Genomic DNA, 26,811 nt, shown 5'->3' with positions numbered 1-26,811 from the left:
TGTCCTTCAGACTCAGATCAATATTTGTGGCAATTATGTGTCTGCAGCTGATTAGAGTGAACGGAAACATGAGCCGCATCACTGAAATTAAGACTGTTTTTGAGATTTTTCTGTCCCTTCCTGGTTGATCTAAACCAGCGTTCTTCAAAATGTCTTTGTGTTTAATTTCCTTTGTGCAGCATGGGGTGCTTAATTTTTTTTCATTTGGCAGCTTTTGAGACTGAACATAATACCCTTCTTATTTCAGATTGCATTCTGCTGAGACTTCAGCACTGGTTTAGTTTCACTTACTGATCATAAGATGCTATCTATAAAAAAGGGTCAAGTCACTGCAGATTACTGGTGTTAAATATTTCTGAGAACAAGCTGGTTCCAGCTGTATTTGTGGATCGTTCTTTCATACTGGCATTTTTTATTCCACAGGGTAGGAAAATCCAGAGTAAACTCTTATGCCTGAGGTGCACTTAGTAAAGCTGTGGCCTGGGTTTTGTCTGTGGGCAGACACTTACACATTCCCTAGGCTGCTCTGCAGTAGTCTCCTAACTATACAACTAATGCAGGATTTCTCTTCCTCTGTGGCTGAAGTCAGCTTGTAACTTGATAGTCGCAAGAGGCCACTGAAGAGGGAGGGGGAGAAGGTGATGAGCAGTGGAGCAAAGCTGCAGAGACCACTTAGGGCAGAAGACAGGAAAGAGCAGAGATAAGGTGAATTCTTACACAAAGGAAGCATGTGTTGGGAGATATTTAAAGAGCAGGCTGAAAACTCACCTGCTCTGATAGCACTTGGATGCATTGGAGCAGTAGGTTGGGCTTCTTTCCTTTTCCCAGATGCCAGTTTTGACAACCTGTTAGAAACTCCTTTACTTTTGAGATACCCACACAGCTGATCAATTCACTTGATGCTGGCTGCTGGGTTCAGAGAGATGTCATGAGGCGGGTGATTGTTGGATAGGTGTTAAAATCACGTTGAATGTCTCTGAGAGGCAAAGAGTAGGTGAATGTGACAAGAGAAAGCCCTTATGCAGGGCAAAGTCTGCCCAGTGCCTGACAACATTTAGTCCTTTCTCAGTTAGTGTTTATGCAGTTGAAGACCCAATGCAAATCCGATGAAGGTGTTTGAATCAAAAATATCTAAGTCTCCCTTCCTTGAGGAAACAGGAACACTATAAAAAATACCCTGTGAAGATCCTCGTCCGCTGTAGCATTGGCACATCTCGTTTAAAAATCCTTACCTACGCTGGTTCAGGATACTTTGGTACAAGTGTCATTTCTGTTCGCATCGGAAGGCAACAGTTCCTTTTGTCCTTATGCACAATCTTGACGAAGCTGATGATGTTAGTTCTAGTTAGTTCTATGGGATGGTAATTTTTGTCCAAATGCCAAGTGACTTTTTAGGGAATTTTTTGTAGTGTGACATGAGAACAGCCGAGTAACACCTCTCTGGCCCCATGCTGGTGGGTCTCATGGGGTGAGTCCTTCGCAGGGTGTCCTGCATGGTTCTGTTGCCCGCTCTACTTCAGGGGGTTCACCTGCATTGAAGGGTGGATGAGGAAAGTCTGGCTGACCTTATTTAGCTTTAGTCACACGAGGAATTCAAAGCTGACTTAAAAAAATTCAGTCAGCCATTCCTGGCATTTCTGACAAAGAACTGTTGAGCTCATGTTCTTAGGCACAGTTTTCTTTCATCTGGCAGGGCAAATTCCTCATGCAGGTGAGAAGGGTTCAGATGGTAATATGTAATTGCAGGTTGAAGCACTAAATTCCTGTGTTGCTGATTTTGACATGGTGATATTATAACTGTTTGTTTTTTCTAGGGATTGCTTTGTGTAGTAAAATATACTCTTGGCTTACTTTAGGTAACTCATTTTTTCCATAGCAAAGAGAAGGCAAGGTCAAAGTTTTGACGGCCATTTTATTGCTTTAAGACTAATATGCTTAGGAACCATTGCTTTTGATTAATGACTAATTTGTCTATAAGGGTGCATGTTACCCATTTATTTCTGCATTTGGTTAATACTATGCGGAGTCAAATTTGGACGAGTGTTGTCACCTCCCTTTAATATCTTTCTCATTTAGATAATTGTTCGTGGGTTTCTTCAAATGCTATCTCTCTGTAATATGCTTTGGAATTCAAGTTTATTTATAGAAAGAAGTATGAAAGGGATGGGCCTTTGAGAAGTTGTGCTCTCTATTGGCCCTGTGTTTCAGTGTTCCTTATAGTTCTAAATGCAGAAGAAAACCTCAGAAAGCAGAAGCAATGAAACATCTTGGCAGGAAATCCCAGAGATTTGTGACTCTGAATTGCTGCTGGTGCCAGGCATGCCAATGCAGGGAACACTTCTGTATTCCTTGAAATAAAACCCATATCACTGGCATTTTGATGTCATTGTTTTGGATCCGACTATCCCCTGACAATAACTATCTGGGCAGAGGAAAATTCTCCAAGATGCTGTGTTGAACGCCAGTCATGTGCAGTTCCTGTGAAGTCACAGAACTAACTTGTATTTTCTCAGTCACTGTCAAAAGTAATTTAGAGTCTGATGCTAACGTTTAGACGTAAAAAAAGGTAGAATCATTGGTTTTACATGAAATATATAAAATGGAAGGAAGTACATTATGCATGTCTCCAGGTTGCTTCCAAAGCTTTTCTAGTTATAATGTCACAGAAGTATGTTTTCCATGAAACTAGTGTGTAAACTCTGGGAGTAGAGTAGGATCTATCTTACTGGGGGTCTGCAGCGCTCACGGGGTTTTGCACGAGAAACTGTGGTTCTACAATAAAACACATGTATGTTCTGGTTAGTAATTGGTGTTAAATGCTGAGTATAATTACTTCAAATGTGAAGATGCAATAGGGTCAGCATTTTGTTCATAATCCATCAGGTTGGTGTTAGGAGCTTGCTTCATATTTTGTGGAAGTCTAGCACAGTAGTATTTGTGTGTCCTCTTTGTTTCCCAGATTTCTACCATTTGGAAAACCGAAGCTGTAGGATTTTTGTATTATCTGTGCTTTGAATGATTCCAGTTAACAAACGTCGTTGAACTTTTTTTTTCAGTCACCCAGCATGGGCACCCTGATGGGGGTGTATTTACCATGCATGCAGAATATCTTCGGGGTTATTCTTTTCCTTCGGCTGACATGGATGGTGGGAATGGCTGGAGTTCTTCAGTCCTTCCTGATTGTATTACTGTGCTGCTGTTGTGTAAGTATATAGGGAAAATAATGCATGTGACATAACCTCTGTTAAGCTATTGAGAAACTTGGAGAGGCTGCATTGTAGCTGCATGTGTAAAGAAAAGCCAGATCTATGCTAGACACTCTGCTATGTTTGTAGCCATGTGATTTTTCTTTCTTTTTTTTTTCCTTTCTCTTAGCTAGTATTTCTAAACTGACAAACCATATCTAGTGTAGATAGAGTCTTAAAAACGGTGTTTGTTCAGCCTGTTTTCTGTGCCTGTCTCAGGTCATGGCCACCTGCTTTGCTGCACTAGTCTTTGTTGGAATTTCAGCTCTGCAGATGGAGGGACACCTGCGTTCTTTTATCTTGCTTTGCCTGCAGACACCCATTATTTGGCCTGATAAAGCAGTGGTCATCTCTCAAGCGAAAGTCTCAACAACCTGATGATTAGGTTCCTGCTACCCTTGTTTTCTTCTAGATAACGTGACCTGTCAAGGCAGAATAAATAGAAATATTGTATCCTATATGCAGTGGCAGCTTTGTTGTATCAATAAATAAGTTGTAAAAATGTTTTAACAATATTTTTGACACAATTGCTTCCTTTTCCTTGTTTCCTCCAGACTATGCTGACAACCATATCAATGAGTGCTATTGCCACAAATGGTGTTGTTCCAGGTAAGTGTAGTTTGCAAACTTCTCATTTGTGTTTAAAAAAAAAAAAAAGTTGCCATAAGCTGTTAACATGGTTTTATTCCAGAGAAATTTGCTTAAGCCAGGTTACAAAGCCTGAATTCATATCTAGTATTTCTTTTTAGTATCAGTTAGACTAAAGATTCATTGATCTGTTTTTAGTTACCCTGTGCTAACAAAAAGTACTTCAGTTGAACCTCCAAAAAAACAGATACACAGTGTATAACGTTGTTGTATTCTTGTTGTGAATATTTTACAATTTATAACAATACATAAATGATAATTTTACTCTCACTTTTTCTTGTTTCATAGCTGGTGGCTCCTATTTCATGATATCCAGGTCATTAGGCCCAGAGTTTGGTGGAGCTGTAGGGCTGTGCTTTTATTTGGGAACAACATTTGCAGGAGCAATGTATATCCTTGGTGCCATTGAGATTTTATTGGTGAGTAGTACCGGAGTAGTCCTGCTTTTAAGACAAATAGCATATAGAAAATACTGCAGTATTCTTGCCCCATATTCATGTACACATTTATGTGTAGAGACCAGAACATCTCCAGTTTCTCGGTCTCCAGTTCTGTACTATCAGTCCTTCCCTTTGGAAGCTGCACACTCTGTGGCTGTCAAGAATCAAAGCTCTTCTGAAATCATAGGTGGAAGTATGACTTAATGAAAGACACATGCTCATCAGTGATAAAGTTGGCTTAGTTGTGCCACTGAAATAGAATGGGCTGTTATCCCTTGACGTTTCCTATAAACTGAAGATTCCTGGTGAAGAGCATGTTGCAAATGTGAAAGTGATGTACATTTCTAGTGTAGGTACAAGATCGCTACAGTAATATAGACAGAGTTCTGTTCCTGTGTTCCTTCAGCTTGCTTTCTTCTTGTTTCAGACATACATTGTGCCACAAGCAGCAATTTTTCATCCATCTGGTGCCCATGATGCATCCAGTGCTATGCTGAACAACATGAGGGTGTACGGAACTGTATTCCTCATCCTAATGGCCGTGGTGGTCTTTGTAGGCGTGAAATATGTTAACAAATTTGCTTCCCTCTTCTTGGCCTGCGTAGTAATATCCATACTGTCCATTTATGCTGGAGCTATCAAGTCCATCTTTGATCCACCTGTATTTCCGTGAGTAGTATTTCTCAATGGGGGTATAGCTTTGCCTGCAGGTCTGGAAGGTTCAATGGAAGTTACTTAAAACTTGTGCCTGATATGTTGTCAAAGCTACCTTTTTAGTGAATTAGTTCAGATGTTTTTTAGCTGTATGTAGTGACAGTGATAGTCATCCACATGCAGAGCCCATGGAATAGAAATTTGTTAGTTTAAAATGAATGCATGATTCCATTCTTTAACTGTTCTGGTAGAATGAAGTCGTGTGGTGAGTATACAGATTGATGGAGGCTGACGTTTCTTTGCTTCAAGCAAAGACAATCCAGAATCTTAGCCTACAGCTGTTGCGTTAAAATTTTAACAAGAATTATGCTGGGTTATTTATGGCAGTTCTTCTCAGTAGGAAGCAGTTTGACAGGTCTATTTTCCCCAGGCCAGTCAGACACGGTGTGCTGCCTTCGTGGTTGGAAACTGTGGTGGTGAGATGCAGCTGCTTCCTGAGAACAGGGCATGTCCTAGGAATGTGGGAGGTGTGATGGTGGGGCCATGCTGGGGCTCCAGCAGAACGTCCCCTTGGTCTGAAAGCAGATGAGTCTGCCATACGAGTGGCCCTGCTCTGAACAGAACGTGTGTTCCGTGGCATGTTGGCAGTTAAACATGTAATATGGTTTCTTAAACTCAGAGCTGGAACAGCAGTAATGGGGATACATGTGTTTTACCAGAAATGCAGAGTGTTTCCTGATTCTGCTGACAAGAGATGAATAGAATGGAAATAGTGGAGTTGACTCTGCCTAATTATTCACATCTTAAAATGTTGTGACCATAACTAAGTACTTGCAAGCCTCAAGTGCTCCCTTTAGATATTTAGAGCCCAATGATTATAATGTTTTATGACAGTGGCAGGTTTACAGCAGTAAAAATAAAACAGTGCCTCTTCTTCCCCTTCATTATCTCTTGGATTGTTCTTGAATGTTCTCTCTATCTTCCTTCCTTGGGCTGTATTCCTTTTTCTTTTGCTGAAGTAACCAGATATTGTATTTATTTTTAATTCTGGATGGGAAGGCTTCTCTGAAGTTACATTCACAGGCCTGCAAACCCTATGAAAATGCCCTTTTCTCTTCCATTTTCCTGGATTTGTGATTTATAAGACCTGTGAAACAATTAGACTTATTAAACTGGAAGAAAAAAATATTTTTTTTTTCCTGTGGGTGTTTTCTGGCACCAGGAAGAAAAGCTGAATGAACTTTTAGTGGCAGCAAGCTGTTATGTTATATCACCATATCTTGTGGAACCGTCTTTGGAGAAGTGAATTAAAAATTTTCAGTGCTGGAATAAACTGTATTTGTGGTTAGGTGAAACGCAACAAGCACTGCAGGATTTTAGCAATTATGTGTAGTATCTTCTGACAAGAAGAACTTTTGCTCATTGTGGCTGAAATGTGTGTTCCTAATTCTGAAGCTGAAATGTCAGGAGTCATTTGAGTGCTACTATACAGAAACTGGGATAATGTGTTTCCAAATATCTTTAGATATTCTAAATATCTAGTAATTTGAATGCTAGTATTCTTCAGCTCTCTTCCACTCCAGTTGTTCTGTTTAACTGAAACAAAAAATGTTGCCTAATATTTCACTTTCATTGTTTAAGTTAAATTTACCAAATTCAATAAATCACAGTGATGTAGCTTTTTATACATCTCCCAAAACTGTTGGAAAAGTAGCTTTAAACTTCTGACCCTTAAAGGAAACAGATAGACATTCTCTGTCCTGCTCCCACCATCTTTTTGGAGCTGAGAAGTGGTGTAGCAGACCAGAGCCACTTGAAGTTTCCATGATATGAAAGAAGAATTATGGGGAAGGGTAGATTCATTCTCCTGGTACCATATAATAACACTGGCTTTCATGTTTCCCTTCCAGGATTTGCATGTTGGGCAACAGGACTTTGTCAAGAGATCAGTTTGATGTTTGTGCCAAAACCGTAGTGAAGGATAACATTACTGTGGCCTCTAAGCTTTGGGAGCTCTTCTGCCACAGTACAAACTTAACCACCGAGAACTGTGATGAATATTTCCTAATGAACAATGTCTCTGAGATAGCGGGAATTCCAGGAGCTGCTAGTGGTATTTTAAAAGGTATGATGGATTTTTTTTTTCTCCTCCCCCCTCCTCCCCCTTAGAGGAGACATGCTGAGCAGTTGAAATGGGTTGAACTGTTCCCTGCTGGTTAAGAAAGAGGGACAAAAGAAATGTAGTCACAGTGAAGAAAATTATCTTCAATAAAGAAACCCAAGTCTTATAATCTTTAAAAAGAGTAGCAGGCACTCTTTTCCTGATACAATACTTGTCTGCTGTAAAATTGATTAAATTTGCCTTGTATGTCTGATAATTTCGGCAGAAAGCTGTAATTGAGCAATGCTAACATGCGTAAGTTGTTTAAAATTTTTCAGAACTCTGTGTAGCTATAACTCTCCATTTTAGACAGGTTAAGGTTATGTCCAGAAAGATAAGAATACTTGTATAAAAATAGCGTACCTCCTTCTTGGCCTGCTTCTGAATACAATATCATTGCAAAGTGTTCATTATTGAAATGGACTCCAGAGAACACTTCCTGTGTGTAGGTGCTGAGTGCTGAAGGTTCCCGTTTTCACAGAACCAGTCTGGTTTCTGAAATGGACTCAGCATTTATTAGTGAAATTTAAATGCCAACTATATAATTCTGTCATTCCTCCACTGTCTAAAGAATAAATGAGTTTATATCTAGAAAGCTGGTTAGTATCGCTGCTTTGGATTCTCTGAGCTACATGTGGGGGTGTGGTGGATCATTAAAAGTATTCAGTGTATTTCTTGGGGTTAAAATAGGTATGAAGTTAAAAGGATACAAGGTGCTTAGACTTCTGTAGGCTATTTATACATATTTATTGGTTTTGTTACAGATTCCCCTGAAAGCATGCAGTATAATTTTTCTTTCTTATAGCTTCTGTGTGCCTTAATTTGTGTTGATGACTGAGTTGCTTGAATTGCATTTATAATCTTCAGTTGTAGACCTATTACAATGAGAACAGGTTTGAACTGAACCCTTCTTTGCTTTTTTTCTGTGGTGTGATAATAATATTGAAGACAACTTGTGGAGCAATTATTTGGAGAAAGGAGAGATACTGGAGAAAGCACATCACCCATCTGTTGATGTGTCAGGCCAGAAGAACAACCTCCATCTATATGTGCTTTCAGATATAGCTACTTCATTTATGGTGCTGGTTGGCATCTTCTTCCCGTCAGTGACTGGTGAGAATACTGGGACAAGAGGGTATCTCGGGTCTCTAGGATTTCTTCTCTCCCATGATCTTACATCCAAAATGTATTTTCAGGTATCATGGCTGGTTCAAACAGGTCAGGGGACCTCAAAGATGCACAGAAATCCATTCCTGTTGGAACAATTCTTGCTATTGTCACCACATCACTAGTCTGTATCCTTTTGAAATTAGTAGAGTCCTGGCACGTTGTGACTCAGATGAATGGCTGTATATCTAGTCTGTGGAACTGCTTCCAGGTGACTAAATTAGTGGTTCAAGTATGATTGGTCAGTGGGGAAAAAAAAACAGTCCTTGAGCTGAAAGCATCAGAATTGTTATCCTGTTGTTTTCCATCCCCCTTTTCGTGTTGGGTTTTTTGTTTTGTTCTTTTGCATTTCTGTTGCTTTTCTTTGCTACACAGTGGTCTATAGCTTTTCAGGCTGGTGGAATACATGTATAGATTTTTTTTAGGACACAGTGGACCATTAAGATGAGGGAAGGCTTTAAATGGGAGAGATAATAAATTCCAGTTTTGTTTTTGTTTTTTTTTAAAAAGCCTTTCAGTTTGTATGACATTAAGGAGTACAAGCTTTCTTGAACATTTTAGGTCAAGATAAACTGGAGTTAGAAATTAGACCAGATGTTCCCCAAGTGTTTTTTTGAGGGGTGTAACATCAGCTGCTCACTGGTACCAATTAATTTATTTATTTTGAAGTCAGTGAATCAGGATCATCTTACATCAGCTTACAGGACTGGGTTATTTTTTTCCCCCTTGATTTTTGACACAGTGATCTGATTCAATGCTGTTCCGTGATTCTTAGACACATCCCCAGCTGGCATGATGGAAGCGTTACAAACACTGTGCTCAGCAGCGAGCTCCCCAGAGCTGTGAGTTGTGTTTCCTGCCTGTTTCCGCTGAGACCGGAGGACTTGGTTTGCAGAACAGGAGGTTGTTCCTCGTACCAGACTGCTAGGTGCTGAGCGTGTGTTCAGCAGAACAGCCTTTCTCCCAGTGAAGTTGCCTGGTTTTGTACATGGTTAAACTCTTCAGGGCTTAGGCCCACGGGAGCTTTGCTTAGGAAGGACTGTCTTAATCTCTTCTCTGCTGATAGAGAAAAGATGGAGCCAAGGTCTTTCAGCTTCATGTAGCTGTCAGTGACCTAAACTACATTTAATCAACATAGGAGATTAAAAAGAAAAAAAAAAGGAAAAAGGCAATTAATATGAGCAAGGACTTCAAAACTTCTTTATAAGAGCTTTCAGAATAAATCCCACCCAAAGGGCAGCTGGCTGAGATGGTGACTCTCCTGGAAGTTCTGCTGGTTGGAACCTGTTTTTTGCCAAATCTTGCCAAGCTGTAAATCAGGATCCCAGCTCACTTGGCCCAGCTCCTTAGGAGTGCGGCCTTTTCCAGATGTTACTTTGGGAACTGACCCTGTACAAAGAAGTCTGCATTTCCTGTGAACATTAATAAATATTAAAAAAGGTCACAGACATAACCCCCAGCCTAGTGTTAAAGTATTTGCACTTCAGAACTTATTTTGTGGTGGGTGACTCTATGCACAGGTATTAATACGCCACCCAGTGGAAGGCTCACACCATCATCGTTAGGAGTGATCGGTGTCTCCCCTTTTATTACTCTTTGCATTTTACAATTGCATTTCAGGGGTAGAATTTAGGATTTAACCATTCATGTAACTTAAATCACGAGAACAAAAACTTCACTGAAATGCCAGATCCAAAAAAACCTGAAGTATTTTGTACTCCCCAATGCAACAGTAGAACAGTTTAATGACAAACCCAATATTCAAAGACTGATTGGTGATGTGAAAGCCATCAGAGACCACAAAATGAGAAGGTGCAAGGTAGTGGTTTGCTGTATGTTCAAACTAACTTCAAAGGAAAGAGTTTTATATGTAAACATTAATTTAATCTGATTAGTATAGAACAGAAACTGATACTAAAATATTTTTCTTTTATCTTTTTTTTTGAAGATATCTCCTTTATCTTAACTTCTAAAACTATCTTTTTTAAAAATTGAAACTTAGAATAATAACTTTTTCATTTTAATATTATAAGGTCTATATGAGCAGTGACACATCCGTTTATTCACCAGCTTTACTGTGTGTGTATAGCGATGCTGCGGTGTGAATGCAGTAGGACAGAGGCACATGTTGAACTTCCCATGATACTTTCTATGGTTGTTTTCATCTGCCATGTCTAAATAAATCCTACTTCCTTAGCACTCTCTCTACTCAAGACTTCAGTTGTGTATTATTATTTGGAGCCTGCATAGAAGGTGTAGTCCTGAGAGATAAGTAAGTTTTAGTGCTTTAATGTTCTCCTTTCTTTTTATTTTTTTGTAGGGAAGTTGTGTTCTTTCCCTTCTCACCCAACTCCCATCCCCTGCCTGGGTTTTTTTTTTTTTTCTTTTGGCTTTTACTTCTGGGTGCCTTTTAAACCATATTTGTGTGTAAATTGTAAAAAATGTTTTGGGAATCTTGTATTTTATTTGATACAGATTTTCCATCCTATGTCTTAATTCCTCCCCCCTCTCCACCCCTCCCCAGCCCAAACCTATTCTGTCTTGTGCTAACATACCCTTTTCAGTTTCCAGGGGTACTCATTCAAAGATTTGATCCCTAACAGTACGCTATAGATTTCTAGTTTTCCTTTTTCTTCCCTAGAGAAGCAAGATACAAAACAACAACAAAAATTTTTTTTCTTTTATTCTTCTCCAGATGAACCTTAATTTTTTGCCTCGTTTGTTGTCCTCTTTTTGTTAATTACTGAGTTTGGCAAAATTACTCTTTTCAAACTGTTTTCTGGCTTCATTGCCGTCTGAGGTGCTACTACTGATTTTTGTAAAAGTGCTGGTGACATCAATAGTGTATGCCATATAGCTGAAATTATTTTAGCCTACAGTATGTTAGCAAATAGCTTGCGAAGTTGCTCTAGTCTCTTGTGCTTGCTGACCACGGTCCCCTAAGTCAACGGCCAGTATAATGTACGTTCCCTGACCTGTGCCAAAGAAAAATCTTAAAGGACAGGTAGCTAGCACACATCTATAACTGTAGATGTTGTGTTGCACATAGCGGTATTCATAGGAAGAAGTATTTCCTTGTAGCATAGTGTAGAAACCAAATTGAGACACGCAGCCAGACATAGGTAACTGAAAAAAGTTTGGTATTTGGTTGTCTCCGCCCTTGGATTATTAGTGATCAAACATTTCTGTCTGTAAACCAAATAACAGTACTCCCAGTACTAGACTCTGCAAGTGCTTTTTCTGACAACTTCCCTCACACTGATAGACTCTTTCCAGTGGACAAGCAATGAAGCGCTGGTGGATATAATTATCTGAGGAAAAAAACCAGGAACAAAGCAAACCAACCAACTAAACAAACAAGCCCCAAAGTCTTCTGTAGGGATGTCTGATGCTGGATTACGTTGGGTGTTTTAAACATTAAACTTACTATTTTGTTAAGAACTGCATCTGCCTAGGTGCAAGTGGAAAATAATGTTGTAATAATAACATAAGCGTTTTATGATGTATAATCAAAAGAAAGTTTTTGAATTGTTGAATCATGCCACAGACAGTTCCTATCTGTGTATCGAAAGTAACTTGGATTGTTTACTACTTTCTATATTTCCTAATCAAGAAATTACATAATATTTAATAATATTTAAATGTCATCTTAAAGCTGACAAAAAAAAATCTGAACATGAGTGTCAAAATACTGCTTTGAATATGAATGTTCCTCTGTTCCTCTGCAGGTACGGTGATGCAGTGAACAAGAACTTAGTGGTGGGCACCCTTTCGTGGCCCTCGCCGTGGGTCATTGTGATAGGATCCTTCTTCTCCACCTGCGGAGCAGGTTTGCAGAGCCTTACTGGAGCCCCCCGGCTGCTGCAGGCAATAGCAAAGGACAACATCATTCCTTTCCTCTGGGTTTGTACATGTGTTAAAAAATTGGGGGGGGTGTGCGTTCTGTGCATACTAACTAGCCAGCTATTTGACTTCATGCTCTTGGAAATCAGATTCATTTTCCCTAGTTTGCCCAGCATTGAAATTAGGGTCAATATTTTTTAATTCAGTGCTTTGGGTTGGTTTTTTTTTTGTTAAAAACTAGGAATAATTTTAAAGGAGTTTGAATAGACATATATGGTGACTTTATGAAGAAGTCTAACATCTAATTCAGTGAAGCACAGAAAGCCATTAGAATAATTTGACTCCTTGCTCTAGAGAAAAATGTATGTAGGAAAATTTCTATTGTTTATTAAAATGGAATTATCTTTTTTTTCATTATAACCTTATGAAACAGTTGGAAGATATACTTAATGTTTCTCTTTCTTCAGATTTTTGGTCATGGAAAAGCAAATGGTGAACCGACATGGGCTCTCCTGTTAACAGCCTTAATTGCTGAGCTGGGAATCCTTATTGCTTCGCTTGACATGGTGGCCCCAATTCTCTCAATGTAAGAAACAGGGTGGTTGCAATTTAAGAAAAAAAAAAAGGTGGGGGAGGAAAGAAGAGCAATGGTCTTAAGTTTTGCTAATTGTCTTTCAGAGCTATATATTATACCAGTAAAGCAAATTACTGGGGCCTGAGTTCCTCTTTTATTATTTCTGTCAATTCTCTGATTCAGGCTCTACGTTTTTTTCTGCTCTGGAGTATTCCATGAATGAACATGTTTCTCGTATAGGTGGATTTTTATTTTCTTTGGAAAAATGTTGCTTTTATCACAGAACAAAGATGGTGTTAATGTTTTAGATGGATCTAACTTGATCCAATTAAAAAAACCTGTTCTGAATACTTTATACTGGTATTTCAGGCTCATACAAATCAGAGGGATAGTCATGTGACAGAGCAGCCATATTTTGATTGTAAATCATTTGTATGATTACAATATGTGCCACAATCTATAAATGTGTGTGCTAAAAGGTTTTGCACTCTTTTTGCTTCTGCAGGTTTTTCCTGATGTGCTACCTCTTCGTTAACCTGGCGTGTGCAGTACAAACACTGCTCAGAACTCCAAACTGGCGGCCTCGCTTTAAATACTATCACTGGTAAGCAAAGGGCCAGCGTGCCCAGTGCCTGGTCTGAAAACTGCAGTGCAGGGTTTAGAACTCGCTCCATGAGGATTGTGGGCATCTTCTGTATCTCTGAATATCGGTTCTAGACAAGAGTACATCGATCTATTATCCATAATGGACCAGACCCAGATATTTAATGGCACAAGAGTTTCATTCCAACAACAGGATTCTAAAACTGTTGGGGACTGGGGAGGTTCACTGGAAGCTTTACTTTCACTGCTGGTTCAGAATAGACAATTTAAGGAGAAAAGAGCAAGAGAATAATTGACTTGTTTTTAAGCTTTTCTACCACACTGCAATATCTCTTTTTCTTGTTTGTTTTAGGGCCCTCTCATTTTTAGGCATGAGTATTTGCCTGGCACTGATGTTCATTTCCTCTTGGTATTATGCTCTGGTAGCTATGCTTATTGCAGGCATGATTTACAAGTACATTGAATACCAAGGGTAAGTATTCACTGGATAGAAAAGTGTGGGAAGGAGATTGGGTCTATTTTTTATGAATTCTCTCTAGCCTTCACATTTGGAGAAGGAACTGTCCAGAGATATGACTTGGAGGGCTTCCCTTATTAGTTCTTTTTAAATTAATGTTAACAGATCAGGTATTGAAATACCTGTTGGTGCTTGGGAAGCATTCTCTGTAGTGGAGTGTTGGTTACAAATCACACACAGAATGTGTTGTGGTACTGCAGTGCTGTGGTGTGCATTTGACTGAAACACTTGCGTTTCTCTCATGTGGCACGTGGTATCACAGACATAGTGTAGAATGGTAACTACACGGGCGATGCATGCTGTGTATCGCATCATTAAACTCATTGTAAGGCAGTGGTTTCTCTAGAGCATGACTGTAAGTGTGCAATTAAACGCTCATGAAAGCATACGTTGGGTAAATTGTGTGTTTTTCACAGTGCGGAGAAGGAATGGGGCGATGGTATCCGGGGCCTCTCGCTCAGCGCAGCACGCTACGCCTTGCTCAGGCTGGAGGAGGGCCCGCCACACACAAAGAACTGGAGGTATGAATTTCAGACTAATCAGATGTGCTGATGTGATTATCTGCTTACACTTCAGGAATTAAACTGGATTCCAAACAAGATGCTTTTGGGCTGTGTGAATAGATTTAAATGCCCAGAGTGTTTTCAAAAAAAAAAAAAAAAAAAAAGTTGAGTCGGAGGTAAGCTGCCCTGTCCCCGCCCAAGCCCTACAGCGTGGGCCCTGTATGGGCAGAACTTTTGTGTTCTTTGGATCTCTAATCAACCTCTGAATTGGTGTATTCAGAAGTGGAACTTGGGGGAACTGTGGAGATCCCTGAGTACAGGGGTCCAAGGACCCCTGGTAATTTGCACTGTGGGCACAAAGAAGTCACTAGTGCTATCGTTTTAGGATTAAAAACTGCAACAGTGGCCAACATTTCTCCCTCTGGCTTTGTGTGTTGAAGACAGATGAAGTGGGCAAGAACCCTCCTTTCAGTTATGCATTGCACAACTCTTGGGCTCTGAACAAGAGGACTAGGAATCTCCCAAAGAAGAGAATTGTATAAATCTTTTTATACTTGCTCAACCATAGCTTAAGAGAGAAAAGAACGTAATTGATGTGTAGCAATACCTTAAGAGACAGAAGGTGGGTGGGATTTGTGTTTAGATGAAAATACTCATGTTTCCCAACTGTTTGGCACAAGTATCCAGATTTGGAAGGACAGCTTTACAGTATGAACACAGTGTGTGCTCTAGTAGTACTTAAAAGGACCTTGAAAATCAAATCACGTAAATAAAACACGGAAGCAAGCCTCTTAAGCTAAGTACATGAATGGGTTTTATGACTGTCAAAACAATGCAGCAGCAGAATTCCCTTAGTGCTTCAAATCTGCTTTGAATGAAGAGAAATAAAATATTAATTAAAGCCCCTCTAATGTGTGATATACAGAGTGTACTGTTCAGAGTTTATATTCAAGCACACTTAAACTGATGAGAGAGGCAGTTTTTTCAAAGTGTTTTTGTTAAAGACTTAGTAAAAAAACAATTCCCTTTTTTATTTCTCCAGGCCTCAGTTGCTGGTGCTTCTGAAACTTGATGAAGATTTGCATGTAAAATACCCCAGATTGTTAACATTTGCATCTCAGCTGAAAGCTGGCAAAGGTTTGACTATCATTGGGTCAGTCATCCAAGGGAATTTCTTGGAAACGTATGGAGAAGCCCAGGCTGCTGAACAGGTCAGTGCCTTAAAGAAATTCCTGAAGTAAAAAGGGATGAGTGGGCAGATAGCTTAAAAGTTTAATAGTTGTACGTGGAAAAAAAGTATGTCAGTAAGGCTTCCGTGAAATCCAGGACTAGCCGAGTGGTGCTGCAGCTGCTCAGTAAAGGGCTTGCAAACATGTTTCAGCTGCCAGTTGTGGCTTTGGGAATATACAATAAGATCAACTTGCAACTTGTGTAAACAGCCTAACTGCGTAAAACTGTCCTCATTTATAAAAATCATTACTATGGAAGTTTATGTATGATGATTAGAGGATGGAAGAGGACCATTTAGTTTTCTGCACATACCAAGAAACATTTCGATAACTGTCAATGATTACAAACTTAGTGAATGTGCTATGTCTCTTTCAGTGTGGCGATTAATTTATTACAAAAAGCATCGAAGGATGGTCCAGAAAATTTGTTAATAAATCATTTCATCTTCTTGACTGTGTAAACATAACATCATAGCCCTGTTTACATTTGTATAGTATCAGCACATGACTGTTTTCTTTCCCAGAGGCTTTTTATACAGGAAAACAGTTATAGAGGAAAACTAATTCATAGGCCTATGTGTTGACCAAGCTTGTGTGGTTTTTAAACAAAGAAAGGGTATGTATTCTTGACAGGTGTGAGGGGCTTGGTGCTTGTATTTGTAAATGGAATGTAGTAACATAGCATGTTACACAGAAATCTGTAACTGGAAATCCAAATGAAGTTAATTAACCTTGGGTTTAAAAAGGTGAGTGTTTTAGGATTAGAAGATGGAAAATGAGATCGTGACACAGATCTCACTAACTGCTACTACGAATAAGAGATTATAGCACAAACTAAAACCCCCTTATCTTAATCTGTTAGATATAATTATGTTTGGAAGGGAACTGTGTGTGTCTTAAGTATTATTCACAATCAGTGGATGTTTTCTGTTTTATTCTGTTTTATTAAGGAAAGTGGATGAGCAGAACTTTGCTTTGAAATGCGTTTAATCTACATTGTCGTCACATAACAGAGAAATACTATGAATTCCTTTTGGTTGTGAGGTTTTTCCTTGTCTGTCTTGCAGACTATTAAGAATATGATGGACATTGAGAAGGTGAAAGGATTTTGTCAAGTGGTTGTAGCCAATAAAGTTCGAGAAGGAATTGCCCATTTGATCCAGTCCTGTGGACTAGGAGGGATGAAACATAATACGGTGGTTTTGGGGTGGCCATATGGCTGGAGACAAAGTGAAGATCCAAGGTCATGGAAGACATTTATAGGTGAGCTTTAGAGGTTCCATGTGATCAACCACTGCGAACAGCAATGTTTGCTACATATATGGTACACACAGGGGATTTTAACAGAATCCTTGTGCAACTGGTTTTGGTTTTTAGCCTGTTTTTTCTAATATTGATTGTGAGGTTGAAAATTTCTCACAAAACTGCTCTCTGTTTGAAATATCACTTCTTGTAGGTAAAGGACCTATGAAAGGTCTTGGAAGATTAATCTAGCAGCTAAAATTCATCTGCCTAATGAATGCTTAAAAATTATGGACTTAAGAGACACTGTTTTTGCAAACTATCATTTGTTTCCTAGATAATCTCTCTTTTCACTGGTCCTCACCTATCCATCTCTTTTCACTGCTGGAGCTAACGCTCCCCTTGCCTATATCCCTCTCCTTCCCCTATGGTCCAGTTACTTAACACAGTCAAATTAGGTATGAGGAGAAAGCATCTGCTCTGTTCTACCTTTGAAGATTGCTGCTTTTATTTCAAACATGAAATAGGGCTCGTGTTCCCGTAAGCCTGCCTTATCCTAGCTTTGTCATTTGGTCTGACTCGTCTATACAAGCCTTCTGTACATAGTTTTCTTTATGTGAGCAATGACTTTTATGGTTTGCTGACATTTGTTCAGTGAGTAACTTTTTTTTTTTTTTTTTTTAAACCGTAGATCACTCTTGCAGAATTGGAGGTAACTGTCTGTTCTTTCCCTTTTGGGCAGGTACTGTTCGCTGCACAACGGCAGCCCATCTGGCTCTGCTGGTTCCCAAAAATGTGTCTTTCTACCCCAGCAACCATGAGCGTTACAACGAAGGCAACATTGACGTGTGGTGGATTGTGCACGATGGGGGCATGTTGATGTTGCTTCCTTTTCTTCTCAAACAGCACAAAGTAAGGAGCTAGCAAAAGAATGTTTGTCACCCAACTACTTCTGTGTGCATTAGTTTAAATAAACGGGTCCAGTAGTAGAGCCTTTATTGACAAATGAGAGTGGATATATTGATAAGTTTCTGCTTCATAGAGCAAAATATTATTGGTTCAAATACTGAGAGTTTGCGTTCCCTCACCAGGTTTGGAGAAAATGCAAAATGAGGATTTTTACTGTCGCTCAGATGGATGATAACAGCATCCAGATGAAGAAGGACTTGGCCACTTTCCTCTATCAACTCCGAATAGAGGCAGAGGTAGAAGTGGTAGAAATGGTAAGGGATTTCAGCCTGGTTTTCACTTTATGATGCAAATGGTGGTATTTGGTTATAACTTGATTACAAGCACGGTATTTTTTTTTTCTTCTTTCTGCAGCACAATAGTGATATCTCAGCATATACTTATGAGAGAACTCTTATGATGGAGCAGAGATCTCAGATGCTGAGGCAAATGAGGCTGACAAAAACAGAGAGGGAAAGGGAGGTATGTCATTTGTGGTTGGTTACTGTGGGCTGCTGAGGTGGATGACACAAAGTGCCTTGCTGGTAGTGTTTTATATAGCTGCTGCTTAAGTTTAACTCCTGTGTTCTAGAGATGTAAGGAAATACTTTTAATGTAGCTTTTTTGTTTCTCAGAATTGCATGTAGTCATTGAATAGCCTGGCTCTACTTGCAAAACCATGCTAGAAACTATTTGTTTTGGGGGAAAATGATGGCAGCATATATGCTATAGAAACAATTGGTGTGTTCCCCTTTGCAATGTAAATGATACTTGGTGACTTGAGGACGTAAGTCTCATCCCTTTCTTGACCTTGTTTTTGCTTTATTTGGGATGTCTGGGGTTTGTCCCAATTTACAGCGTATCCTGTGTTCCTACTGAAGATTTCATTCCAGTTTGGACTGTTGGGACACATGGCTATGAAGGGTGCAGATGATCTCATTTTTCTGCATGTGTTTGTCCAACTTTTTTCTGTTGTCAGTTTTGAGTCAGACTTGTCCATTGTTTCAGGCTATGTCATGGTGTGAGGCAGACTGTCGTCTTTTCTTGTATAGATACAGGCCTCAGTCCACACTCTGCATGGCTGACACCCATCAAAACTATGTAAAGTCAGTTCTGTATGTAAGATTATTGTCTAGGGCAGATGCTTGCTATCGGAGCTGTGCTAAATGCTAAACTGACTGTACAAAATAAAGGATAGAAGGGAACAAAAAGTCTTTCATTCTTAATCAGAACCAGAGAATGTAAAATAACCTCTCTTGAGTTCACTGTGTCATTCACGTGCCCTCTAGGCTCAGCTGGTAAAGGACAGACATTCAATAGCACGCCTGGAGAGCCTCTACTCGGATGAAGAAGATGAGGGGGACACAGTTCCTGAGAACATCCAGATGACCTGGACAAAAGAGAAATGTGATGCTGAGAAGCGTAACCGAGGCAGTGCTGTGGGAAACTTTAGAGATCTCATCAGCATTAAGCCGTGAGTCTTGTCAGAGTCAACAGCTTGTACCTCCTGAAACTCTAGATGTGCTGTGCTTTTACTATCTTTCATCTTCTAATCCTTGGTTTAGACTTAAGCAATAAAAATTGAGACCTGACTATCGCAAAGACAGCAGTTAGCCTCCTGAGAAATCTCTGACCAATTAAATGTGGCACAAATCCCTCAATATTTTACTTGGTAGAGTCAAATTCTAAGCTGGAGCTGTTAAATCCTATTATAACTTTCCTCCTGTCTCCCAAATACCTCAACAAAACACACAGTTAAAAACTACTGATAATTTCACTGATATAATCAGAATTAAAAACCAGACTGATAATTTCACTGATAAGAATTTTTAAAAAGACTGATAATTTCCCTATCTAGTGTGTAATGGGGATGCTTAATGCAGCAAGGAAGAAGCTGTGGCGGTGGTGATGAGTACCTGTGAACAGAACATGTGCGTGATAAAACCCTCTAAGCCAGACTTGCTGCTGAAGGAGCACTGACATGTAACAGCAGCCTTAGTGTGACCATGTGTGTGTGCCCCTTGAATAGCTGGCAGTAAAGCTTTATTTGTGGCTTTGTATAAAAATGCGTGAATCTCCCGTGACCTCTTTGATGTACTACATCTTAGTTCGCTCAGTCAGCTTTGCTTACTTGGCAAAATTCTAGATTTTTCTTCCTAATAAATCAGTGAGAATTCAAATCTGGTTCAGGATGACTCATACATAGTTCATATACTGTAGAAATTCTGCTGAATTTGGTGTTAACTGCCTGTACTTTTTCCTCTTCCATGCTTTCAGAGAGTGGGAAAACTTGTAAGTTTGTTATTTAACTTAGAAGTACATTAAGATGGTTGAGAGGGAAGACTTCACTTTCTCAACTAAAAGCAGGGAAACTACATGTAATTATGGAAGAAAAGGAGTTAAGAGTTGAGCAGTCTTAGCAATGTTTTTAAGGGGAGCAGGATTAGCCACTTACACTAAGTATCATTATAAATAGCATGTAACAAACTACAAGACTTGTCCTAACAAGAACTGTCAGGATAGAAACAGTTACAAGTCTGAACCTATTTCCTTAAACAGAGTATGACACGAGAAGTGGGAAATGTTACTCCTTTAGGGAAGCTCTCATTACACAGCACTGCTATGATGTTATTTCAGGCAGTTTCCGGACACTAAAAAAACCCTTTCTTACAGCCTACACCTTCAAATCACTGGCAAGATGACAGTTTTAAATGTCCCTTTAGAGAATAGCAAACCTTTAGTTTTCAGTTACTTTTCCAAACTATCCGTAGTTAGCAACAGTAGATTGTTTCTGGTACTGGCTTCTTCCTCACTTCCTGTAGGCGTAATCTGGCCTCTGCGTTGTCCCTGGCTTTCTGAAGCTGACGTGGTGAACACACAGGATGTCCTTGCTCTTTATTAAATAAGAACATGAAATAAGAGAGAGTTAATTCAAAGTGGGTAAATTGTGGTGTTAGTATAATAAATGCTTTTCTTACCATTGCATCTTCTCTTTTCTGTGTATATAAAATACTTCTTTGCAAACCTGAATATTTGGAAGAGCAGCAAAGATGTTCACTCATAACACATAAAGCTGAATTTAAAAAATGCAGATTCATATTTGATTTGTCTCTAGTAATAACTTGGTTTTAATATATTAAAATGAGGAAAAAATAGGAAGTGGAAAATCCTCAAAGCTGCAAATGTATTCTCCCTTTGATGAGTCTATTTCTGTATTGTTTTTCCTTTTACATTACCAAAATAATGACTTCCTGCAGGAAGAAAACATTCCCTGGCTCAAACTCCCCAAAGGATGCTTTCCAGTTCTGTTACTGCACTAGTTGAAGTTATTTTGTGCTGATATATTCTCAATAATTCTGTTAACCTCTCTTTGCCTGGATTCCTAATGAGCAGAGGCTTATGAGATCATGCTGCATCTATTCCCTTCTCTCCTGTAACTTTTGAACCAAGTGACTCCTCAAATTTGAAAGCATGATTGAGATTTTAAAGATACTCGTAAGTCATAAGTTTTTGTTACAAATAGCCAAGCGGAGAGGTTGATAAAGGCAAAAATACCAATTATACACCAGAAAAGCCCATAAGCAGGCGTACATCCAGCCGTTTGTAGGCTGTGTTCCAGCCTATGGCTCTGTAGGAAGCCCAGCTTTCTCTGGAGATGTCAACTGCTGGTCAACACAAAAAGACAAGTGTGCTCCTGGGCAGCGTGCACTGAGCGCAATGGCGCCGGTCTCCTGCTCGGTTCCAACGGGCCTCTGAGAGAGAGTTTTCTGGCGCTGCGTCCAGAGAGCGGCATGCTCTGTGCTGCTGTGGGAGCGAGGGGATCTGGAGAGGGCTCGGGCAGGGAAGGCTCTGCAGTCACAGGTGGCCATGGTCGAAGAGCGTGTCCCTTTGTACAAATGCATTTGAACTCCTTATGCAAGACTGTAAATCATCTTTATACAATGTGCTTCTTGAAGAGCAATATAACTTCATAAACTGGAGACTTAACTCCAGGGCTCTTAAAACTGATCGACTAGTGGTACCTGAGGAACTCTGTGAAATCTCTTCTGTGTCTTCATCATTAAGTTTGAAAAATTATACTGTGTGTTGAACTGATGTTTAACAGGGTTTTCAGGAGATTTAGGGTATGCTTTTGAGGGCCTTTGTGATAATTCAGTTTTCAGAGGCATGTTTGTAACAGTAAGTCTGAATGTGCTTCTTCTGCAGGAACCAGTCTAATGTCCGGAGAATGCACACAGCGGTGAAGCTGAATGAAGTTATTGTAAATAGATCCCATGATGCCAGACTTGTTCTCCTCAACATGCCTGGTCCTCCAAAGAACACTGATGGTGACGAAAACTGTATCCTTTCAGGCAAGGCCTGGTCCACTTAGAACATCTTCCTTTAACCTGTGCTCTGGAATTCGTTCTGCCACAAATGCTGTCAGGCTGTAATATGTGACAAAGTGTCCGCTGTGTGGAGTGTCCTGGCTCTTGGCTGTTATGCAGTCATTTCTTACAGTACAGGTTGCCACGGGCTGCTCTGGAAGCCTTGTAGGTTTGATGTCAGTCTTGTCTAAACTCTTACTCAATTTATTTTATTTATTTTTTACATTAAATGTAATTAAGCTTATTTAATTAAATCCTCAATAGTGGAGGTAGCTGATGTTTAAGAAGACGTGTAGAGCAGCCAGCGCTCTGGGCAGGGCAATGTCTGAACTCGAGTGAGCAGGAAGTCCTGAAGGAGAGTGTGTACCTCAGACATAGCTCACACGTCAGAATTTGGGAGCTTGGCTCCAAGTGCAGTGCTCTGGTAAGATTAAAATTCAACCCCACAGTATTTAGGCACTTGGAGGGACACCTGTATCATGCCCCCAAGCAAGGCCAGAGCTGGGGGTTGTGATCTGGCGAGCCTTTTGGCACTGCAGTTCTCCGTCCACAGCTGCTCTTCAGCCTGGGTTTGTACCATTAAGTTAGCGAGTGTTTCACTGGCCTGGGCCAAAAAATATGTGCCACAAGTCACAAATCACAGACCAAATGATTTTCTTCTAAATCTAGATTGTAGTAGTGGTAATGTCTGTTTCACAACAGTGTTCTGGCTAAAGAAAGGATAAAAATATTCCTCTTAGCACAAGGGGGTCTCAACCCCAGCTACGACAGCTCAGGAGAGGTTTTATGGGTTGTGTGCGAGGTGATGGGTGAGGCTGTGTCACGGTTTGACCTGGCTGGCAGCCAAACACCACACAGCTGCTCACTCACCCTCTCCCTGCCAGGAATGGGGGAGAGAATTAAAGGGGTAAAGGGAAATGAGACTTGCGGGTTGAGATAAGAACAATTTAATAACTGAACTACAATAAAATTTAAAATAATAACAATAATAATAGTAGTAATATATGCAGGTGAGTGATACACAGTGCAGCTGCTCACCACCCCATGACCAAGGCTTAGCCTGTTCCTGACTAACAATCCCAGAGCAGGGAGAGTCATGAAACCGCAATACCAGAAAAGTGAAAAGAGCCCGAGTTTCTGAGAGAGCAAGAGATGACCCAGTAGAGGGACAGCTTCCAGACAGGTCCTCATCTCTATACTGGGTATGACGTGCATGATATGGAATAGACCGTTGGCCAGTTTGGGTCTCAGTCCTAAACCTAAGGTCGAATCCTAGGCTTGTAGTTGGGGCTGTGCTCCCTCCCAGCTTCTCCTGCCCCTGTAGACATGGGCACAGCAGAGAAGCTAAAAAAATCCTTGACTGTCCTGGCAGCAACTACAGACATCAGAATATTATCAGTTGCCTTCTCACAAATCCAAAACACAGCCTTTTCCTAGCTACTGTGTAGAAAATTAGCTCTGTTCCAGCTGAAAGCAGGACAGCATACCTATTCCTTCCCCCTTCCCTGGAGAGGCTGAGCCACTGTGACTGAAAACCATGCAGTATTCCCAGAGAGCAGCTGGGAGGAAGTGTGACTGTAACCTGGTGCCACCAGCGCCACTGACAGACTCAGCTTTGGGCAGTGGCGGGTTCATTTTGGAGCTGGCTGAAACTGTCTGACATGGGGGCAGCCCCGGTCTCATCTCTCAGAGGATGCCCCTGCAGCTTCCCTGATACCAAAACCGTGCTGTATAACTCCAATACAGAGGCTAATCACTGGGCATTTTGGTTTTGTCATTTCTTTTGTCCTTAACGTTACCAAAACAGACATGGAGTTTCTTGAAGTCTTGACTGAGGGTCTGGAGAGAGTATTACTTGTTAGAGGAGGCGGTCGAGAAGTAATCACAATTTACTCCTGATTTAATACAAGCTTCTAATGCTGGCCTACATTTACCTTCTTGGTGATAACGGACATTCCAGTTTTAAATGGAGATGGATAAAAGGCTTTTTTGCCTAACTTTCTTCTCATCCAGTCCTATTCATTGTCTTTCCATTTGTAACATACATATCTTTTGGGATTGCAGTATTGTAACATCATCCGATTAGCAACATGAGTTAATTGTGAAGCTGCCACATTATTCAGTTTCTGCTTTGGTACTCCAGCATTTGTGCATGTAGTCTTAACACTAAACCTATTTTTAGTCAGCACTGCCATGTGCAGTATTTTTAGTAACTGTATGTAAAGTTAGGACATGAAAGCCAGTTACTGTAAAAAGATTTTAAAAGCTTTTTATATTAAGTTTGGGGGAATAGAATTACATTACATAGCAGCTAGTTTCTGCTGAAGTTCAGCTATATGGCGTTTTCTAAGAGCACACTAAATTTTAAGAGAGGATTGAAAAAGCTTTGTTTTTCTGGGTTTATTTCCAGAACTAAACTCTCAGTATTGGATAAGAATTTATACTTTTAATACATTTATTGATAGAGATTTAAATAAATTATGTTGATATAGTTGAAATTATGTATGTAGCTTGCTACAAATTGTGTTGCTTTTGAGACTTGAGGTTCTGTGAGGCCAGATCCCTATTTATTTTTGTATTTATTTGTCAGAACTATTGGATACGCAAACGCAGACCGTTTAGGATAACAGAGATCTCACAGTAGATTTTGAATCATCAGTGGATTGAAGGACCAGTCCTGTGCAGTTCTTCCATGCTTTAAATTTCTTGCAGACCATCAATCAAAGTACATTGAGCATGTTGGAGTCCCGTCTGTAGAGCCAGGCGCTATGCTGCACGCACAGCGATGGGATTGCACTTGCACAAGTACAGGGGACCTGCTGCTTCATTGTATGCTTTATGCCCTTAGAGGAAAAAGAAGACGACCTATATTAACCAATAAGTCTCTAGAGATTTTACAAGCCCATTGAGTTGTACTTTATGTACAGAACATTCGTATTTTTTCAATAAAATGTTGCATACACTTTGAACCTGTTCTCTGTGTGCTGTTGCGAATTACCCCGGAAAGCCCCACCTGTCCTTCCCCTGTACAGAGCCGGGGGATCCGCTGTGCGAGGGAATGGTGGTGGAGAGGTGTTGGTGCTCCCTGGAACCGCACGTACTGCGCTGTGGAGGTGCCAGCTTGGTCTTCAGAGCAGCCTGGTGGTGTGTGGAGGTGAGTAAAGGCTCCTGGCTCTGGAGTTACTGCCATAGGTGACAGCCAGGTAGAACTCCACACCTGTAGACTATGAAACACACATAAGCTGGTACCCCCAGAATTCCCGGCTGTCTGGGACAGCAGTGAGGGGGCATGTGTGAGCTAACTTCTATGGGATGCGTTAGTGTGGGAGGAAAGGTGGGGACTGACACATTTCTCTGACCCACGTGCTCTTGCTAGTTGCTGTACTAGCTCTGTCAACCCTCTTGTGATAGTGCTCATGGTGGTTTCCCTGATAACAACATGACCAATTTGTCTGTGAGACAGAAATCTGAGAAACTATCCAGGCTTGAATAAGAACAACATAATAAAAAAGTGCTTGTTACAAGAGTTTTACAGTTAAAGTTTGTTCTCTCTGGGGAATGGGACATACCTGATGGGAGCAGGATGGTATTGGTGTGTGCGAGATCCCTGCAAGGCACCAGCCTGGAAACAACTCTAGGGTGTGCTCTCTACTGGGTATTTTTTACCTTATTTTTCTTAACAACACTATTTGCTTTTTTGGCTTTGAAAACTAAAATTATTTCCATTCACACTTCAAAACCAAAGGGAAAGAATAAAGCTTACTTATTTGTGAAGTGTGCTATTTGTAGAGAGATCATTTTTTACATCTTGAGTGGTAGTATGCAAGTGTACAGCAATCATGACAGTTAATGTGAATTTGCAAGCATTCTTTTATAGGAGCAATAAAACAGTTTATGAAAACTTTTTTATTCCTCAGACGTTTGTAGGTCTAACTATGAGATACTAATTTTCTTTTACCAAATGTAGCTTCTAATAACCATGCTGAGAAATACACTTATGAAATTTTATGCATTTGGATGACATAACTCCACCTCACAAAAGGATTTCAGTGCCATCTATCACAACAGTTTGTGGCTTTCTTATGTTTTTAACATCAAAGCAACCAGGTGACCACCCATACAGATATTTTAGGTTAGGTTTCTCAGAGGTGATTCTATGCGATGTGGATTAAAACAACCCTAATTCAGCACTGTGTGCACCCTAAGGATTTAATAGGCTCCAATTATGTAAGATATCTCCATATGTAGAAGGGTCAAAAGAAGTTCTGCTGTGATTTAATGTCCAAGTGCGGAGTCTAGGGGTGCATGTCAGTGAAAACGGGAAGCACCATGGAAAAGGTCGTGCTAAAAAAAATCAAGGAAGAAGGTAATTTCTGGTTGAATCAGCTTCTGTGTGGGTAACCAAGTGGTCATCTTCCCTTCCTGTCCCTACTCTCAACGCTGTGGGAAGGAGATAGAACACAGCAATTAAAACACAACACGGCAAAGTCGATTCAAGCTCTTTCTATAGGGGTGTAGAGAATTAGACTTAAAACTTCCATGGTACAGTGTTAATACTGAGGTAGTAAAAAAAAAACCCCACCGTAGCGCAAAGATGTCGCTTTGCTTTATCTTCCTCCTCCAGCAAACTCCCAGCCCCAGGCACCCGCACCGGAGCTGTGGCCCGGCCC

General features: G+C 40.2%; 1 protein-coding gene across 1 annotated transcript in view; it reads left to right on the top strand.

The window, feature by feature from the left end:
- SLC12A4 (solute carrier family 12 (potassium/chloride transporter), member 4) overlaps nucleotides 1-25,110 on the top strand; it is a gene marked incomplete at its 5' end in the record, with an annotated part of 28,519 nt that extends 3,409 nt beyond the window's left edge. The window contains 22 exons of the mRNA XM_010077201.1: nucleotides 3,057-3,203; nucleotides 3,800-3,854; nucleotides 4,182-4,312; nucleotides 4,761-5,002; nucleotides 6,898-7,112; nucleotides 8,097-8,261; nucleotides 8,345-8,443; nucleotides 10,530-10,587; nucleotides 12,044-12,218; nucleotides 12,626-12,744; nucleotides 13,238-13,336; nucleotides 13,688-13,807; nucleotides 14,269-14,373; nucleotides 15,398-15,566; nucleotides 16,652-16,847; nucleotides 17,569-17,738; nucleotides 17,918-18,049; nucleotides 18,150-18,257; nucleotides 19,064-19,248; nucleotides 20,052-20,066; nucleotides 21,981-22,114; nucleotides 23,949-25,110. Of these exons, the coding sequence (XP_010075503.1) occupies nucleotides 3,057-3,203; nucleotides 3,800-3,854; nucleotides 4,182-4,312; nucleotides 4,761-5,002; nucleotides 6,898-7,112; nucleotides 8,097-8,261; nucleotides 8,345-8,443; nucleotides 10,530-10,587; nucleotides 12,044-12,218; nucleotides 12,626-12,744; nucleotides 13,238-13,336; nucleotides 13,688-13,807; nucleotides 14,269-14,373; nucleotides 15,398-15,566; nucleotides 16,652-16,847; nucleotides 17,569-17,738; nucleotides 17,918-18,049; nucleotides 18,150-18,257; nucleotides 19,064-19,248; nucleotides 20,052-20,066; nucleotides 21,981-22,114; nucleotides 23,949-24,040 (2,931 nt within the window). The remainder of the gene's footprint in view (nucleotides 1-3,056; nucleotides 3,204-3,799; nucleotides 3,855-4,181; nucleotides 4,313-4,760; nucleotides 5,003-6,897; nucleotides 7,113-8,096; nucleotides 8,262-8,344; nucleotides 8,444-10,529; nucleotides 10,588-12,043; nucleotides 12,219-12,625; nucleotides 12,745-13,237; nucleotides 13,337-13,687; nucleotides 13,808-14,268; nucleotides 14,374-15,397; nucleotides 15,567-16,651; nucleotides 16,848-17,568; nucleotides 17,739-17,917; nucleotides 18,050-18,149; nucleotides 18,258-19,063; nucleotides 19,249-20,051; nucleotides 20,067-21,980; nucleotides 22,115-23,948) is intronic.
- Between the last annotated feature and the right edge of the window lie 1,701 nt (nucleotides 25,111-26,811).

Source organism: Pterocles gutturalis, unplaced genomic scaffold (genome assembly GCF_000699245.1).
Source record: "Pterocles gutturalis isolate BGI_N339 unplaced genomic scaffold, ASM69924v1 scaffold27603, whole genome shotgun sequence".
Classification (NCBI taxonomy): domain Eukaryota; kingdom Metazoa; phylum Chordata; class Aves; order Pterocliformes; family Pteroclidae; genus Pterocles; species Pterocles gutturalis.
The sequence above is the reverse complement of the archived record's forward strand: the minus strand, read 5'-3'. Positions and strand labels throughout refer to the sequence as shown.